Below are 18,133 nucleotides of genomic sequence, written 5' to 3'. Positions count from 1 at the left end.
AAGGAGATCCATTTCATCTTTGTTATATAGTTTAGTATAGAAAATTCATCGGAGGACTATAGCGAAACGATTCAATAAAGCCAATGGACAACACCCCCAACCCCAAACGACTACAATTCCCAAAATGCCTTGCTCCTCCCGCCGCACCTCATACACTAAGGAGCCGTATTGGAATGCTTCACCCCGGAAGAGAGTCAAGAACCTTGAGCTTATGCGCTTGCCGTAGACAAACCCACCCGAGGCAGTTCCGCCTATCTTCTGGGAAACCCAGAAACCCAAGGGAGACGAGGGGGCGCAGACGAGCGGGAGAGCGCATGCGCCGGCGACGCTCACTCCCTCTCTTCTTTGGTGGCGGTAGGCTCGCCTCGAATGTGGAAAAGAGCCAATGAGGGCTTAGTGTTTGTAACTGGCTGGTGCCCACCCCCGCCGCCGCCGCTGCCGGAGACCCAGAAGTAGCCGTGACCTTCCGCCAAGTGCTCGCCACTTCTCGGGGGAGGGGGAGGGAACCGCACCAGTCGCCGTGATTTCGGGTGAGGTGGGCCTTGAGGCGAGAAAGCTAAACAGACGATACTAGTAGGGCGGCCGTAGCACGCGGTAGGGAACGAAGGGCAAGGCGAGGAGCGGAGGGGGCGGGGGTGGGGAAAGGGCAGAAGAGCGGGCTAGGCCTGTTGGGGGAGGGGCCGACGTCTCTTGTGCGCAATTGCGGACTGAGCTGCGCATGCGTCTTTCATGGCTTTGAAGCCGGGTGCTGGTGGGTAGGGGGTCGCTTGCTCTCCCTTCAGCTGCCCTTTTCCCTTCTTCGGCGGGGGAGGGAGTGGGGGTGGAAGCGAGATCTCGGAGAGGAATCCCAGGTTTTGTGGTTGTTTCTAAAGCTCTCGGGCCTGTCCGCTCCCCAAGACCGTCCCCACAGATGGGAAGTAAAGAAACCCTCAGCCTATTTGGGGACGTGCTGTCCTTCGCCTTGTGCCGCCCCCCCAAAAGCAAATGGGCCAGAGGGATTAGCGATTAAAGCTGGAAGGAAAGCAGAACTGGAGATGATCGTGATGGACTGTACACTTTTTCCTTTTTTTGATGGGAAACAGCACCCGCCCCAAAGCTTTTGTTCCTAGGTTGTAAAGCCCTCGGGTCTTGTGTTCACCGTCCAGTGACCGAATCCGAACAAATTCCAACCTGCAAATCCCAGACCATGCTTGTGCAGGGACTAAACTAGGCCATACTGAAGGTGATAAAAGGCCGCATTTCTCTATAAACGTTTTGTATTGTGAGCAGCTGTTCCTCCCCAGTTTGTCCGAATCAGGGAAACTGTTTAATTCAGACATTTATTAAGTACTTCCTATGGGCCTGACACTGAAAATACAAAGACTAAGGCTTGGGTGGGGGCCTTAGGAAGAGCTTCCTAGAGGAGATAGTCCCCTGGTCTGGGCCTGGAAGGGAAGTGTTTCTCAGAGATAGTGAAAGTGGATACTTACAGGCAGGAGGGATGGAGGGAAGAGAAAGCAAGATGAGATGGAAGAAATAGTAACAATTTGGTGGGAACAAAGTTGCCTTAAGGGAAATAGCCTGAAAGGAGTGTCAGAGTTAAGGATCTTTCTTTTAATCTTAGCCATGAGGACAACATTGTGTAAAGCACACTGGACTAGGATTCAGAAAACCTGAATGTGAGTCCTGGCTCTGCCACTGACTCCCTCTGTGCTTACTCAGCCTTTATGGTTTTCAGTTTTCTAATCTACAAAGCGAGAGTGCTGGACTAAATCACTAACTCATCCCTAAGTTTCTTTCTCCTTCCAAGTGTGAGGACCTTCTGCTGTGATCCTGAGGTTTTGGCACGGGGGAATAACATGGTCAGACCTGTGCATTAGGAAGATGACTTTGCAGCAGTTTGCAGGATCACTGAGAAAGAGAATTAATAGATAAAATTCAAGGAAAAACAAAGTAGGAAGATGTTAAAATAATCCAAACAAAAAATAATGAGAACCTGTGGTGGCAGTGGGAGTAGAAAGAAAGAAATAGAAGCAGGATTAGAAAGGTGAAACTGGCAGGCTTTAGCAACTGATTGGACATGATGGATGAAGGAGAGGGATGAATCAAAGATAATACCAAAAATGTTTACTATGAGATCACATTATAAAGATACCTTTTTTGTCTTTCAGCAAATGATCGTCTTTTACATAGAGCCTAAAGTGAATCTCACGCTGAATTCTGTTGTGTAATGAATTCTATTGTAAAATATACAGAAGCAATAATGCTTATAATGCAGATTATTATCATGGGGAATGTTTATTCGACTAACTGTTCTGTAGCTCTTTTTCTTTCACTTCTATTAGCCAATAGAACGTAAGCTTCATGAATAAAAGAACTATTTCCTTTTTCTTTTTGTACCCCTGGACCTAGAACCACATAGAAGATGTTAAAATGTTAATTGAATTGAATTTTCCTTTATAAAAAATATTGAAACTTTGACTAAAGACCTTCTCCTGTCAGTGCCCCATGACGTAGAGGTGAGAGACAAAGAGATTTCAGGCTCTGGGAGAGCCCTGCCAAGGTGGAAAGCTTTCAGATATCAACAACATACTATATGTCTGTCATCCTTGAACTGGTCTAGCTAATTTCAGAAATTTTATCACAAGATTGGCTGAAGGGTGATGGATTTTTCAGCCAGGGTAATTTTTAAGTTGTAGAGAAGTTGAGATTTGTTTTGGTGGCAGTTGTGCCCATTTTAATGAAATCATGCATCTTTATATTACTATTATTATATCTCAGACAATTCATTTCTAATAACTTTAAAATACAGGCCCCAGTTATTTCAGTACTTTATAACTCTGCTCTCTCAGCCCTTAGATTGTGAACAACGTAAGAGGAAAGACTATGTCTTATCTTAACATTTCCCCAGTATTTCCTCCAGAGCCTATAGTACAGTAGTCTGCATCTATAGAAGACACTTAATAACAGTGTCTTAGTTTTATTATGGGAAAAGAATCTGACTCAAAAGCTTTTTTTTCTAATCATCTTACTTTCTATGAGTACATACTTATGACCTCAGAAAGGAAACAACTAGTCAAAATCACCATGTCAGTTAGCTGTCTGCTGTTCAAACAATGTTACTTGCTGACATTATAGAGAATCTTAAAAAATATGGTTTCACATTAATCATATATTAATTTGTGTATTTTTATTTTCCTAGTTGTAGGAAGTGAACAATATAGTCCAAAAAATGGAAGCTCATACATCTGTTGACATGTTTGCAAAAGTCCTGGAGAATCAGTTGCTTCAGACAACCAGTGTTGTGGAACAGCAGCTGGACTCTGAGATTCAAAAACTGGATCAGATGGATGAGGACGATTTGGAGCGCCTCAAGGAGAAGAGACTGGAAGCACTGAAGAAAGCCCAACAGCAGAAACAAGTAACCTAGCTGCACTGGTTTCTGAAATTACTAAACAGTATGGTCTGAGTACCTTACATTACTGGAGTAGTTGCTGTGGGTTCTCACTTTTAGGGGTTGATAAACTAATATATCTTTGCCAATGTTTGAAATTTGTATGAAGCTAGTGTTTTTTTAGTTTAATTAGTGTAATAATCTGAATACAGTTTTATTTTAATGAGGTCTCCAGATTGGGAACACTTTGTGTGAAATCTAGGCAGAGTAATGAACTGGGAGTCAAAAGACCTAAATTTCATGCATGCTTGCATTAATCCTATTGTAATTTAGCCTGCCAGACTATAAAATGGGAGTGTGAATTACTGAAACTGTTTAGCCAGGGTGTTTTTAAATGAAAGGAGTTTGAGAGCTGTACAGGAAAAATTTTCAGTTATTCCCAGTATAAGGTTTGTCTGAAAGAAAAGTTATCATATATACCTAAAAAGTGTAAAAACAAATCAGGTCCTCAAGAAGAGGTTGAGAGGTAAGCAGCGTGATGGATAGCTGTCAGCATCTCTGTCTTCTAGGAGGTAGGTGTGAGTGTAGGTAAAATGTGTGTTGGAAAGTGAAAGAGCTGAACTCAGATATACTTTAATTTAGGCAATCTACAATCAGTGTTGTAGAACTAAAAGACCCACTGAATGTTCCTTAAAATTCTATGGGTTGCTATTTTATAATTGGAAAAAAAATTTCCATTAAAACACATCAGAACTACTTTACAAATTCTGACTGGTTTTTAGTTTATTGGTACTCCTAATGCTTATTTTTTTCTAAAAACACAGCAAAGGAGTTCACTATTTAAAGAATTCTTTTGTGAAGGGGAAAATTCTTCATAATGAGAAAACTATGCCCTAATTTCTCTGTTTTAAATCCACATTTTTTAATGGATTTTTTTTACAGCAGAGTATATTATGTACAGTATTTTGTAGCCTAAACTGCTTTTCCCTTTTTAGCACTGATAGATGAAGAGTAGTCAGTCAGTGCTTTAGTGATTTGAGCATTAAAGGAGCACAATATTGGGATTTATTAAAGTACATGTTCAGTTGGAATGTTGCATACATAAACTATTTTGAAGAACGTAGAATTGAACGTGAAGTTTTGTTAACGGAATGAAACAGGAAAATACTTATAAATATGATATACAAGTTGATACAGACTTTGAATGTCCTAAAAATGTTCAAGATGAAATAACTCAGATTGGTGTTTTTCATTTTTTTTATAATAACTGCTCAAATAATTTTTGTTCAAAAGCCAATTAGGATAGACATTGTGTTGTTAGGACAAAAGTCTGTTTGCACAAATATCTAAATTTATTTCATGGAGCAATTGAGTCTTTTCAAAGCTTTATTGCAAGTTAATGAAAGTAAAATTAAAGTGTATCTTACGAGGAAATAGGGAAGAAGAGTACTTGTAATTTTACGAGGGTAAAGACCCTACTTGGGGAGAGCTGTGCATCCTCATTCTGCAGCTTGTTTTATTAGGAGATAGGAGAAGAATCAAGATATTTTCAGGGAAAAAAGTAATAATACATGTTAGTCAAGACTCACTGCTTAACCAACTAAGTGATTAGGAATGATGCCAACTAAATTTTAGGAGCAAATGCAAAGGAATGAAAAGGAAAGGAGTTTGAAAGGGACTGGTAGTTGGAATAGGTGGTAACTAGTAATTGAAGGAAATATTCTGTAGAGTACTGATGTCAAAACTCAAATAGAAAAGAATTCTTGCTGCTGCATATTGACTTAGAAGACCACAAGTTAACGTTATCGATGTTGTATCATATTTTTATGTATTTTGTCAAACATTTCCCAATTCACTTTAATATGGTTCTAGTAGCACTGGGAAGCACTCTACTGAAGAATGAAGGAAGAGGATAGTGTATAATGATGTTGAAAGATAAGCTTGGGACCAGGTTATGAAGGACTTTAAAAGCTTCCATGTCACCCATCCAAAGATCTCTTCTTTTTCCACAGTCCTTCTTTGGACATATGAGACTTCACACTCATTTCTGTCTTCTATTCTCCTCATGGTTTGCTGTCTAATTCTTGGAAGAAGCAGTAGTTTCCGCCCTCAATAATTTTCTCTTTTTAGCCTTTTAAAAAAATATAACATGCTCTTAAACTGAAAGCAAAATAATAATTAAAAGAAACTAATCAAGGGCATACTTACCAACTCAACTTTTATTAAGATAGAGGTTTTTAGACTTTTGTTTTATAACTACTCTCCAGAAAAATTAAATAGTATTTTAGCCTCATTAGTGTTTCTTGCCAGTAAAAAACGATGCAAATAAAACTTTCTCTCTCTCTCTCTCTCTCTCTTTCTCTCTCTCTCTCTCTCTCTCTGTCTCTCTCTGTCTCTCTCTCTTTATCTATCTTTCTCTCTCTTTCTATTTTCCCCACCAAAAAAACTAAACAGAAGAGTTTATATTTATTGGATCCTAGAAGCAAAAGGGAACAACTGTAGTTTATTGAATGACATTATCAGATATGTGCTTAAGGAAAAGAATTAACTGGAGTGAGAAAAGACTTCTAGGCAAGGAGACTAATTAGGAAGTTATAAAAATAATCTAGATAAGAAGTGATGAAAGTGTGAACTAAAGTGGTGACTGAATAGAGAGAAGGGGTTGGATGTATGAGATGTTGTAAAGGTAGTGACATCAAGATAGGGCAACTTATTGGTTATGCAGGGTGAGAAAAAGTAAAGCAAAAGAAAGCCTCAATGATAATGCCAAGGTTATGAACCTGGGAGACTAAAAGATTGGTGGTTCCTTCACTGGAAATAGGGAAGTTTGAAAGAGGTGACTTTTGGAGATGATCAGTTTTTTCTTGGACATGTTAAGTTTAAGATGTCTCAGGGACATTGTGTTTGAAATGCCTACCAGGTAGTTGGTAATGTGTGCCTGAAACTCTGGAGAGAAACTGGGGCTAATGATAGAAATTTGTCACTGGTAACTTTAAAGAAAGTCGTTTCAGTAGAATAATGAGATCAAGATAGATTGCAGAGGGTTGAGAACTTAGAGAAGAGTAAGTGGAGGCAGTGTTTGTAGACACCTTTTTCTAGGCTAATTTGACTGAGAAAGAAAGGAGACATGTATAGGGCAACTGTTTGAGGGTATCTAGTGAAGGTTTTTTAAAGGTGGCTAGAAATATGGACTTGTTTGAAGGGAGTAGTGAACGAACCAATTGATGAAGAGAAAAGCTGGAAATTAAGGAGAGGGGATTACAGGGTTCTGTCTGCTGGAAAGGATGGAGATCAAGGATGTGTAAAAGCCTTAGCCTTAACAGGAGGATGATGTCAAGGGATTTTTAGATGAATAGAAACAGGTGAAGGCATTCAGACTGAATAGCCTCTGTTTTCTTAGTAAAGAAGCAGTTTAAGTATTTGAAATTTGAGTATTTAAAACTGGTAAGGGCAGCGGTGGGATTTTATTTACCAAGGTTAAAAATTTAAAAGAGCTTAGTGTTTCTTAAATATGTTCATAGATTCTTATCTTTCAGTTGATAAGAAATATGCACACTGCTTATATCTGTCAGTTTACCTATTTTCATAGGGGAAAAAATATTCCTAAGTACTACTTGCTGTTCAGTGAGACTAAAAGAAAGAACTGCATGATTCTGTTCATCATTTTTATCAGCAGTTTGAGTAACATGAAAGTCTGTTATAACTAACATTGGTGCTTATTATATTTGCAAATGGCACAATTGAAGGGGGAGCATAGTGCATGTAGTAGATCACAATTAGTATTCAAAAAGATCTTAATAGAATCTAACCATGAGACAAAACTGGCAAAATGAAATTAATAGTGGTAAACGTAAAGGTCAGAATACCAGTTGTACGAGTATAGAATGAACAATCAATAATTAGCCCATGTGGAAAAAAATACCTACGTATATTAGCTGATTTAGTATGAGCCAACAATATGATGGGTTGCCAAGAAAAAGAAATGTAATCTTAGGCTGAATTAATAGAGGTATAGTGTCTAGACTAAGGAAAGTAATAGTTGTACTATACTCTGTTGTGGGTCAGACCACATCTGCAATACTGTGGTCAGTTTTGGATACCACATTTTGGTAAAAAATTGATAAACTGGAGTGTGTTAAGGAGGATAACCAGATTTGTGAATGGTCCAGACCAAATGTCATAGAAAATGAGCCAAGGAACCAGGGACATTTAGCCTGCTGAAGAACAGATTTGAGGGACAGAGAATATCAAAATTATATCTAGATATTTGAAAGTCTGTCATATGGAAGAGAGAGTTAACTTGTTCTCTATAGATCCAAAAGGCAGACCAGTATTCATAGATGAAAATTAGAGGCACATTTCAACTAAGGATAAGGAAGGATTTTTGCCTAACTGCTGTACAGTTCAAAGATGGTATGAGATGCCTTAATCAGTAGTGAAGGCCTCATCCCCAGAAATCATGGAGATCATAAATCTAGAGCTCTAAGGCATGTAAGAGACCATCTGGTCTAATCCTTTCATCTTATAGAGGAGGAAACAGACCAAAGGAGATTAACTTGCCAAGAATCACATAGTAAGCATCAGAGATGAGTTTTGGACCTAGGTCCTTTAACTCCAGAGTCTTTCCCCTGTACTGGTAACATTTGACCACAAACTCAAATACATCAGGAATAATGTAGAGAGAAGCCCTTTGGTAGGTAGGAGTTTATATTATTCAGCCTCTGAGAATCCTTCCAACTCTGGTTTGTATAACTGGTCTACCTCTCTTCCTTCGTGGGAACTTGTACAAGTAGCATGATACCTGATTCCCTGGCACTCAGTCAAAGACAAAAGAAATTCCCCTCTTCCCAACACACATATTTTCACAAATAAAATTAAACAAATAGAATTTAGCTTTTTTAAATTAACTTTTGTTTATAGAATTTTAGGGGAACTTTGGCTGAAATTATTCTGAGTTCAAGAACACAGCAGAGCAGAGGTGTTAGTGGTCATTGTCTAGCTCAAAGAGTCTATAACATTGAAAGTTTTCAGAAAATGTATTTTAAAACCTTATGTTAAGTATATCATGTAATTTTCAAAGCATTATTAAATCAAAATGAATACTTTAGACATTTTATGGCTAATTAGTATCTTTAAGGATGAACTGCACCAAATAGTAAAAGACAGAGAAAATACAAATTATTCTGTCAAAATAAAAAACAAGTCATAGTCCTATAGTTTGATTTTTAATGTAATTCTACAAATATCTGCGAAGGGCGTGCTAGGCATGGTAAAACATAAAGATAAGATGACACATACACCCTGATTCCAAGGTGCTAAGAGAGAGTGGGAAACTCATGGTACTTGTGAAAGGATATACAGTACCAGGTGAAAATCTGGACAGGTTGTTCTATGAGAACTTGAGGAAAGAGAACATTTTAGCTGCAGAATAGTGAGGACAGGGAAGAATATACAATGGTGGTAGTACCTGAGTCATTGGCATGGAGAGGGAAGAGAAGTATTTATAGCACTTACTATGGACCTGGCATTGTGCTTAGCATTTTTACAAGTATTTCATTTTATCATCACACCAACTCTATGCTGTTATTATCTTCATTTTACAGTTGAGGAAGCTGAGGCAAAGGCTAAATGACTTGCCTAGTTCACACAGCTGGGAAATGTCTGAGACTTGATTTGAACTCTCAAGAAATAGCCAGTGCTAATCACATGGGTAGGCATTCTGAATTAAGGGAATAAGCTAGTGGTTCTGCTTAGCAAGAATTTAGAGTTTGTGAAGGCAAATAAGAGGAAATGAAGCTGGAAAGACTTTTAAATACCATATTGAGACAATCATATTTTATGATCCAGATAGATAGCCATTGAAGGTTATTGAGTAGGGGAGAAACACGATGAGACCTTTGCCTTAGGAAGACATGTGAAGTATAGTTCGGAGAAGGGAAACTTGTGTAAGGTGATTATAACAGTATTTTAAGCAAGAGATGTGAACCATATCAAGGTGGTAACATAAGTAGAATGAAGGGGACAGATGTGAGAGATCTTGTAGAGGTAAGGACGTGATAATAACTGATATTCATGTGTTTTAAAACTTACAAAGGAAATTTGTGTATATTAACTGATTTGATATTCACAAACAAATAATACAAATTAGCCACTGCAGGTATTGCCATTTTACAAATGAAGAAATGGAGACTAAAAGAAGTTAGTGACTCGACCATAGTCACATAGCTAGTAAGTATCAAAAGTAGCACTTGAACCCTCAAGTCTACCACTTTTCCACTACATTATGCTTACTTTATGGATATGCTGATGAGCAGAATCAAAGATCACTCCAAACAAATTTGGGTAACTTGGGAAGATGGTGATGTAGTAAACAAAAAAGAACTTAGGAGGGGAAGGTGATGATTCCATTTTGGTCATGTTGAGTTTGAGAGGTGAATAGGATTATGTGGAGATTCCCAGAGGACCAGGTGGTAGGAGTAGGGGAGCAGTCAGGAATGGCAGTTGAGATTTTGGAATCACGTGGATGAAAGTGACCATTGAAAACATGAGGACTTGCCATGGGAATCCTCAAGGACTGAGGAGAGGAAAGAGCTAAAGACAGAACTTTGGGGCATAGCCCACATGTAGAGGATAAGAGAGAGATGGTAAATGTTAAAACACTGAACTCAGAGTAACTGACAGGTGAGAAAACTGGGAGCAAAGTACAAGGAGTTATCGATAAGGACTGAGCCAGGAAAAATCTATTTTGAGGGAGTAGGTTAGAAATCATTAACAACTTTTGAGAGAACAATTTCAGTAAGGAGATTGGACTGAAAACCAAATAGCAAAGAATTGAAGTGAATGAGGTAGTAGAATCAGTTGAGTATAGGTTACTCTTTCTAGGAGATTTTGATTATTTTCAAATTAATTACCTTAATATAAAACTTATGTGCTGTGAATTATCTTAGTAACTAAAATAGAAGTTACTTTACATGCTTACCTAGATACTTGATTAACATCCCTAGCTACTGAAAAAGAAATTTCAAATGTCATTATTTCCTCTCTTTCCAACTTAGGAATGGCTTTCAAAAGGACATGGTGAATACAGAGAAATTCCTAGTGAGAGAGATTTTTTTCAGGAAGTCAAAGAAAGTAAAAAAGTGGTTTGCCATTTCTACAGAGATTCCACATTCAGGTAACTGAACTGATTTCTGGTGAAGGAATTTTATAATGTTAGAAAAATACAATAAATAGAATGTTTAAAGGAACTTAGGAACGTTAGACAGGCTTCCTCATTGTATATATTGATATCAGCTAGTACTTTTAAAAGGTTAATTTTAGAATTGGTTGTAATAATGTACATTACTGAAAAAAAATGAGCCTTCCTATTTAAATTATGTAAATTTCTTGAATTATTTTGTTCACTTCTAACAATAACACTTAGGGATGTACTGTACAATTTATAGCTTTTGTCAAAGGAAAAAATTGTTGCCTTCTTGCCTAAAGTCTTTATAGTTGTTAAGTTTCACTAGCCTGCTCTTTAGTGGAATTGTGTTCTTGTGATTTTCCTGTGGGACCTATGTAAGTCAGGGACCTCTCTAGTAGGCAGGAATAGAATAGCTTTTTGGAAGGGTTTGTCAAACATGTATTTACTTCCTCATAAAGATGGAGAAAAATGTTACCAGTATTTGAGGGGAAGGATGTTGGCTACCTGCTTGTCAGACCCTGCTCCCACCTTCAAAAAGTCACTGAGGTGTGACCTCCAAGCTAAGTCAAGATACATGGTTGAAGATATGACAGGGACTCCCAAGTTACTCCTGGAGGCATTTTTTTTGAAGAACATTTTTAATTTACAAATACTTTCTGAGGAAGAAATATAAACTTAAGCATTATCGACTAACACCTTAATTATCAGTTGATTTAGCAGGATTAATTGAGAAATGAATAAATGAGTGAATAAATGAAAAAGTATTTAAATGGTTACTATATGCCAGTCATTGCAAGAAATAGAGAGGGTATCTGGGATCAGGAGAGACCTTGGGAAGAGAGGGTAAGATGATCCAAGAAATGGAAAGGTATCCCAGACAAATTTGCCTCCCCCTAGTTGTCTACTTAAAATCATTTCTCATTTGACATTCATGTGATAGCTGACTCCAGTCTGTACCTTGTAACTTTCCTTAATAAACCTAAAAATTAATATCTAAATGTACGGGAAATCATTCTTTTAAATAGCTTCCCTCCTCCCCCCACTCCATGCATTTTAAATGACTTTAGATGCTTTTTTGGAGGACACTGTTTCTTCATTGAAGAGATTTTTTTTTGCATGTGTGCGCACACACACACGCACATCTTCTATCTACATTCAAGTTAAAATAGCATTCATAAGGTTAACACTTGTCCTTGTTTTCATCTCATTAATATTTGTCATTCACCAAAATTCTTACACCTAAAGTGCTTGACAGATACATGAAGACACAAAAGTGAGGTGATGAAAATAACCAAAAACTTTTTCAGAACCACAGATGACCTCCATGCCACTGACTAAGCCTCAAGAATATTGAGACTTAAATGATTCACAGAGTACTTAACTGGGAAGTAAAACTAGCATGTAGTCATTTGGTCTCATTCCAAAGGATTACAAGTGTTTCCCTCAGGAAAAGCAATGTATTGACCATTTTAGAACAAAGAGTTGGATTCTTTGTAAAGAACCTAATTCTTGACAGCCACCTGTGTTTCTAGTTACTTCCTAAATCAAAAATAATACTTTGGCAATGATAAGGTCATCTAATTTAGTGCTTCCTTTTCTCTTGGTCTACTTTCAACCCGGAATAGTCAGATCTCATGAGATAATAATTGTAAAGCCTTTGTCTGAAACAGTAATCTTTATATAAATGTTAGCTTCTGTTACTGTTATCATCATCAATCTTCATCATCATCATCATTTCAATTAACAGTCAAGGGGTCTACTGTGGAGAAACACTGTCACATCTCTGTGACAATGAAAGAGCTAAAATGGTCTTGCTTATTTAATTGGAGATATTGATTACTCTTGACTGTAATAATGTCACATAGATTTTTTTTTTTAAGTTTCCTTTTATTGGCAGCATTTTTTCCTTTGGGATTTCTCAAATAGGCTGCTGAATGTTCATGACTCTCTCTTCCATAGACTCAAGTATTAGTGTCCATTAACTTCTTTCTTCCCCCCCTTACAAATTCAATGCTTATGAAACTCCATTTAGAAAAAATATTAATGGGGTACAATCTGCTTTTGATTGTTCCTGTTAAGGTGCCGGAGTAGGATGTTGATAGCTGATTGAAAAACATCATAGAAGAAAGTCTTGATTTTTTAGAATGCCAATTTTGGATTTTCTACTACAAAGACAACTTTTGAGATAGAAATAAAATCGGCTCCAATAAAGTCCCCATATTCTCCAACCACGATTGCCAAATTTGCTTTATACCAAAAGTATCTGATCTGTTTGATTTTTTTTAAATTTTCATTTGTGTTTGGCTTTACAGATGTAAAATACTAGATAAACATTTGACAATATTGTCCAAGAAACATTTGGAGACCAAATTCCTGAAGCTAAATGTGGAAAAAGCACCTTTCCTGTGTGAAAGACTGAATATCAGAGTTATTCCCACCCTAGCTCTGGTGAAAGATGGAAAAACACAAGATTATGTAGTAGGTTTTACTGATCTAGGCAATACAGATGACTTCACTACAGAAACTTTAGAATGGAGACTCGGTTGTTCTGATATTCTTAATTACAGGTAATTTTTTTTAATGGCACATATTTGCTTTTATTTATGTTTTTGATTGCTGTTTTTAGATTGCGTTTTATGATTTAGGATTATTTGGACAGAACTAAAATAGAATTCCAGTCAAGTTTGTAAAAATACAGTCTTTTCTAAAAGAAAAGTATATTTTGTAAAACTAAGCTTAACAAAATAAGTGAGCAGAAGAATGCCTAAACATTTATGCAGATAGATTAATTAAGCCAAAGTAGCATTATGGGTGAAATTAAACTCTGGAACACTCAATTTTGACACTTTTGGACTTAAACCATTTCTAAATCATTCTTGATCCCCCAGAGTGTCATTCCCTGAAATGGTATATTCTTTGATTGAACATAAACATATTTATGTGATCCAGAATTTAATCATTATCATAGATGAAACATAGAGAATCTGCTTCTTCAAGAAAAATATTTTATTATTAAGCATCAGCTATATATAACTTTACCTGTTGAACCCAAAATTTATTCAGTCTTGTTCTTGTATAATAACATGGTCCAAGGAAGTTCAGTGAACTTTCTAAATCCCAGGTCATTTCTGAACTGACTACAGAAACAGCTCTGAGACACGCCTTCCTCCAAACAAAAATAGCTCATCTCTTTATACCAATCATAACATGCCATATCATCCTTTGAGTTCCCTTCTGGTCTATGACAACAGCAGCAGATAAAATGATTCGGATTGTTACATTACTACTTCTTTTCCTTGCCCTCACTGAGGAGCTAAGTTTCTGCTGAATGCCTGTGATATAAGTTAGAAAACTGTATCATTTCTTATTCATCACACAGGATAGTTTGTGTTCTTTTTTTTTCTGGGGTTCCCCCCCCCATATTTTTTCTAGACATTCCCAAAGCCATTTCTGCAATGAAAATGGATTGGGAAAACTTTTGATTAAATGTTCGTCTTCTGTAGAGTTAAAACCAGAAGAATAAATTAAAAAAAAAAAAAGAAAGAAAGAAAAAAGTAGCCTTGCTTTTATTTATTTTTTCCCTGGATATCTTCCTGGACTGTTACTAATACAAGTTGAAGAAAACTGAAGTACCATAGTGATTTGTTGATCCTCCATAGAATTTAAAAAAGGTGGAGAAGGGGAGTTTATTAAGGGAAATTGTGTAAGGAGCAGTATTGTGCTGGGTTAGCTTCCAGAGAAAAAACAATAATCAAGTATGTCTAATGCTGACAGCCATCAGACAATCTTATTTTTTTCTAAGATTGTCTAAGTTACACAGAGTGACCAATAGCATTTTTATGGACAGTTATTAATGAGAAAACAAAAAGGAGACAAGATTATTTTCCTTTAAAAAAGATAATTTCAATTTATCACATGCCAGAATTCATTTAACTTCATAGTTCTCAAGAAAGCTTCCAATACTAGAGTTCTTTAAGTTCTCAGAAATGTATTGTTTGTTTTTAAATAATTTTGGACAGTTCAGTAATTCATGGTAGATAAATAGAACAATATTGAAATTAAGGAAAGAAAATACTAATGTAACTGTCCAAAAGCATATTAAGCAGCTTTGTCCTTAGTACTCGGGTTACTACTCCTTGAAAGATAATAAGATAACTACTTAGAAAAGAGCATAAATTCTTTCTTGCCACTATGGAATCATTTGGTACAATAATGCAGAAAGTACGTCATTTTACCTGCTCATTTTATATAAAATTAAACATTATTGTGCATTTAGTTTCCTAATGGGATAAAAGAAAAAATTAATATTTTCTTTGTTACAGTTTTAAATTCATATTTACTCTACACCTATACTTAATTGCTTAACTTCGTAGGTATATATTTATCAGTACAGTGACATCTGCTGTAAAAAGTACAAAACACAGTGACTTTTAAATATCATTTCATTAATAGCCATTGAAAGACTTAAAGGAGACTATATATACTATTCTCTAAAAGAAACTCATTTATAGTACAGATTGTTATAGAACAGTCTCATTCCCCAAAACACAGTATAAAACCATGAACTTCAAAACTATTAAATTATGAGTCAGTAACAAAGATGTTAGTCCTGTCTTCTAGTCTCTTTGTTATTGAAGGAATTCCACTGTACTTTGTGAATTTTACTAAAAATGGAATTGTTCCAATTTTTTTTTAGCAACTCATATCTTATGATAACCCTTATATTTTAAAAAGTTCCTTTTCATATTTCTTTGATTTTTAGTGGAAATTTGATGGAGCCACCATTTCAAAACCAAAAGAAATTTGGAACCAACTTGACAAAACTGGAAAAGAAAACCATCCGAGGAAAAATATATGATTCTGACTCTGATGATGACTAGATCTCTGCTATAAATCTTTGTAAATCATCTTTTGTTTCTGCATACTTCAATTCTAGGAATGTTTTCTAAAGCCTATTATTTTCATTACATTTGAACATGATGCTCATTTTCTATACAGTTTTATACAACTGAGTCATAGAAGACATCTTAAATATTTTGTTTGGAGGTCATTTTTAGGTTGAAAAGATTATCTGAACTCTTCTGAATTAAGAGTAGAAAGTGATTGAATTCTTTCTATTTCTAGGATTAAGATTTATTTCCAAATAAGTTTTCTGTAATCTCCATTTAAATGTGTTCATACCATTCACTTACTGATTTCAAAATAGCATCACAGGGAACTATTCCAGGAGTAGCTTTTAAACGGCATTTTTTACTTTGTAGAGCCATATTCTGTGGCATTGACTAGAGTCACCACTTTGCACTCTTCATTTACAAAGGGTCTTTCACTTCTGGGATGTTCCAAATCAGCTGTCTGAAAACTGCCTGTTTACCAACCCTAAACACTATGTGGTAAAGTTGAATTTGACTGATAACAAGTCAGTCATTCCAGACTCTGAAAATATTGCCTTATTCAAAAGATTAGATTTTACAATTCTAGCTTCCTTTTGTATTTTTTGAGATAAATAAAAAGTGATAAAGTTATTTGGTAATTGGCAAATTAGAAGAAGCAACAACTTGACAAGAGCATGCTACCATGGAGGAGCAATGAATGGGATTCCCCTCAAGAAATGAAACCCTTGAACAGCCTCCTTCACCCTTTTGATCCTTTTCCCCAGAGCACTAGTAGAACTACGCCTGGACTGAATTCAGAAAGATATGGGTGGCAGTGAAGGGCTATACCTTTGGCAACCCTGCAATATAGGCTAGGCTCATAAATTTTAAGGGCCAGTAGGTCATCCTGCCCTAACCCCCCATTTTATAGTTGAAAAAACAAAAGTAGAAGTGACTTGCTGCAGGTCACATAGTATATGAAAGGTGAGATTTGAAACCAGATGCTCTGATTTCAAATCCAGTGCCCTTTCTACTGCCTCTCAAAAAATACCTTCTGTCAGTTCTTGGACATCTCTTAACATTATTAGTTGGGACTTTTATTTGACCTCAGCAAGAAAAATAAAAAAATCTGAATGCTAGTGTTCAGTGTCTTGGTTTTTAACTTCTTTTTAGAGCAATATGCTTCCTTTCTTGAAGGAGCTTCTGGGAACCAGACACTGACTCTCCTGGAGTTCAGATGCTCAGTCATCCTGTATAATTGTAGATTCAGTAGGTTATTGACAGGTTTTCAAGAAGCAGCTTTAAACAAGTTCAAATCTGCCCCTGGACCTCAGCCTGATGATTTTAATGAACAACCAAGATTACTCCATCATATCACAGATCCCTGTCCTTTCCTGAGAGACAGTTCTCATTTAAGCCCACTGATGCTGTAGCCACACGTTTTTTTCTCTACTATTTAACAGGAAATAAATTGAGCTTTAAAAAGGCAAAATACTTGAAGAGTATTGTTATTTATACCTGATAAAAGGCTTTTGGTGATTTCCCTAGAGCCAGCTTATTTACATCAAATACAGGAAAATGTTATACAGAAATATGTAGGGCAGTGAAAATAAAATGGCTTTTACATTAAACACATCAGTAATGCTTCTGGTTTCCCTTAGAACCAAACTACTCTTGCCTTAATTCAGTCTATTTTAAATTACATGGTTTTCCCTTCTAAACATACTTAGTTGCTTTTTAATTTCTATTTTAGAATGATACAACTTTTCTGTCATAGAGCTATAGCTGTGTCTCAATCTTGTTACCTAGTAATTTAAAGAACATTCTGTCCTTTGGTTTTATTTCAAACAAAACCCATATAGGAATGCCTTACTCCACATTTTATTAGCACTGGTGCTATAATGTGATTTATGCCATTATGTTTGGGTTGCCTTTTTTCTTCTCTTTTCTTTTTTTTTTGGCCAGAAAAGTATTTGGATATCTATGGAAGAAATGAACACTCCAAAACACCAAAAAAAACCCAAAAAACCCCAACTCCAAAGAACCATGGTTACATATGGAGCCTTGTGATTTTAAAGCTCCTAAAACCACTCAGTCCCAGACAAGCTGCCAAAATCCTGCTTTTTCTTTTATAAACCCCAAAGCTTATTAACCTTGCTCCTTTTCTGTCATGGTCACCACTCATTTTCCTACCTGAGTTCTTGTCCACCAAAATAATACAGCAGAAGGGAATACAGATCTCTAATTTCTCCCCTACTCTGCTCCATGAAATAAGCACATGTACCTAGTCAGACTTTCTAAAATGTTTTACTGGTGATAAATCACTTTTTATCAGAATCTCACATTTCTTCCTACTAGAAACTCAGTGTGGAAACTGCCTCAACTGATGAAATGAGATATTTGTAAAGCATGTAGCAGTGCCTGCCACAGAAGAGGCACTTAATAAATGCTCTTTCCCTTGCCCCACCCCTTTACTGTGATGCATAGGAGCAGTTGGTCTGTAGTTTATAGTCTTCATCAGAACAGACTGTGTGACTATAGCTAGTGTGTGTTAACATTATGATCAAAGCTGACCCGTAGCCTTATGTCATGCTGCCTCCCATAAGGTTTTATTAGGTTCCCAATAGTTTTTGGAATGCTGTATGTCCAGATTCCCTTAGTCTGAGTCATTGGAATTAGATACATAGAAGTTCTGCTCACATT

At 36.5% G+C, this 18,133-nt stretch overlaps 1 protein-coding gene across 4 annotated transcripts; it reads left to right on the top strand.

Moving 5' to 3' along the window:
* The first annotated feature begins 263 nt into the window (after window positions 1-263).
* Window positions 264-16,922, top strand: TXNDC9 (thioredoxin domain containing 9). Of its 4 annotated transcripts, none has more exons than XM_072616823.1 (5): window positions 264-530; window positions 3,182-3,400; window positions 10,429-10,547; window positions 12,872-13,126; window positions 15,322-16,922. In XM_072616823.1, exons 2-5 carry the CDS (start codon window positions 3,212-3,214, stop codon window positions 15,437-15,439), a joined length of 681 nt encoding a protein of 226 aa, XP_072472924.1. In that variant the 5' UTR covers window positions 264-530; window positions 3,182-3,211; the 3' UTR covers window positions 15,440-16,922. The 4 variants fall into 4 exon arrangements, with proteins under 4 accessions (XP_072472924.1, XP_072472925.1, XP_072472926.1 ...); XM_072616824.1 differs by having other exon boundaries at window positions 305-535; XM_072616825.1 differs by having other exon boundaries at window positions 339-594.
* Window positions 16,923-18,133: the final 1,211 nt, after the last annotated feature.

Source organism: Notamacropus eugenii, chromosome 5, assembly GCF_028372415.1.
Source record: "Notamacropus eugenii isolate mMacEug1 chromosome 5, mMacEug1.pri_v2, whole genome shotgun sequence".
NCBI classification, from domain to species: domain Eukaryota; kingdom Metazoa; phylum Chordata; class Mammalia; order Diprotodontia; family Macropodidae; genus Notamacropus; species Notamacropus eugenii.
This window is presented reverse-complemented; position numbering and strand designations above follow the sequence as displayed.

Bases quoted from the DNA above. Each gene is read 5' to 3' on its own strand.
- TXNDC9 (XM_072616823.1), top strand. From the start codon at position 3,212: ATGGAAGCTCATACATCTGTTGACATGTTTGCAAAAGTCCTGGAGAAT. The intron at 3,401-10,428 runs GTAACCTAGCTG...TTTCCAACTTAG, and splicing joins AAGCCCAACAGCAGAAACAA to GAATGGCTTTCAAAAGGACA. The intron at 10,548-12,871 runs GTAACTGAACTG...TTGGCTTTACAG, and splicing joins TACAGAGATTCCACATTCAG to ATGTAAAATACTAGATAAAC.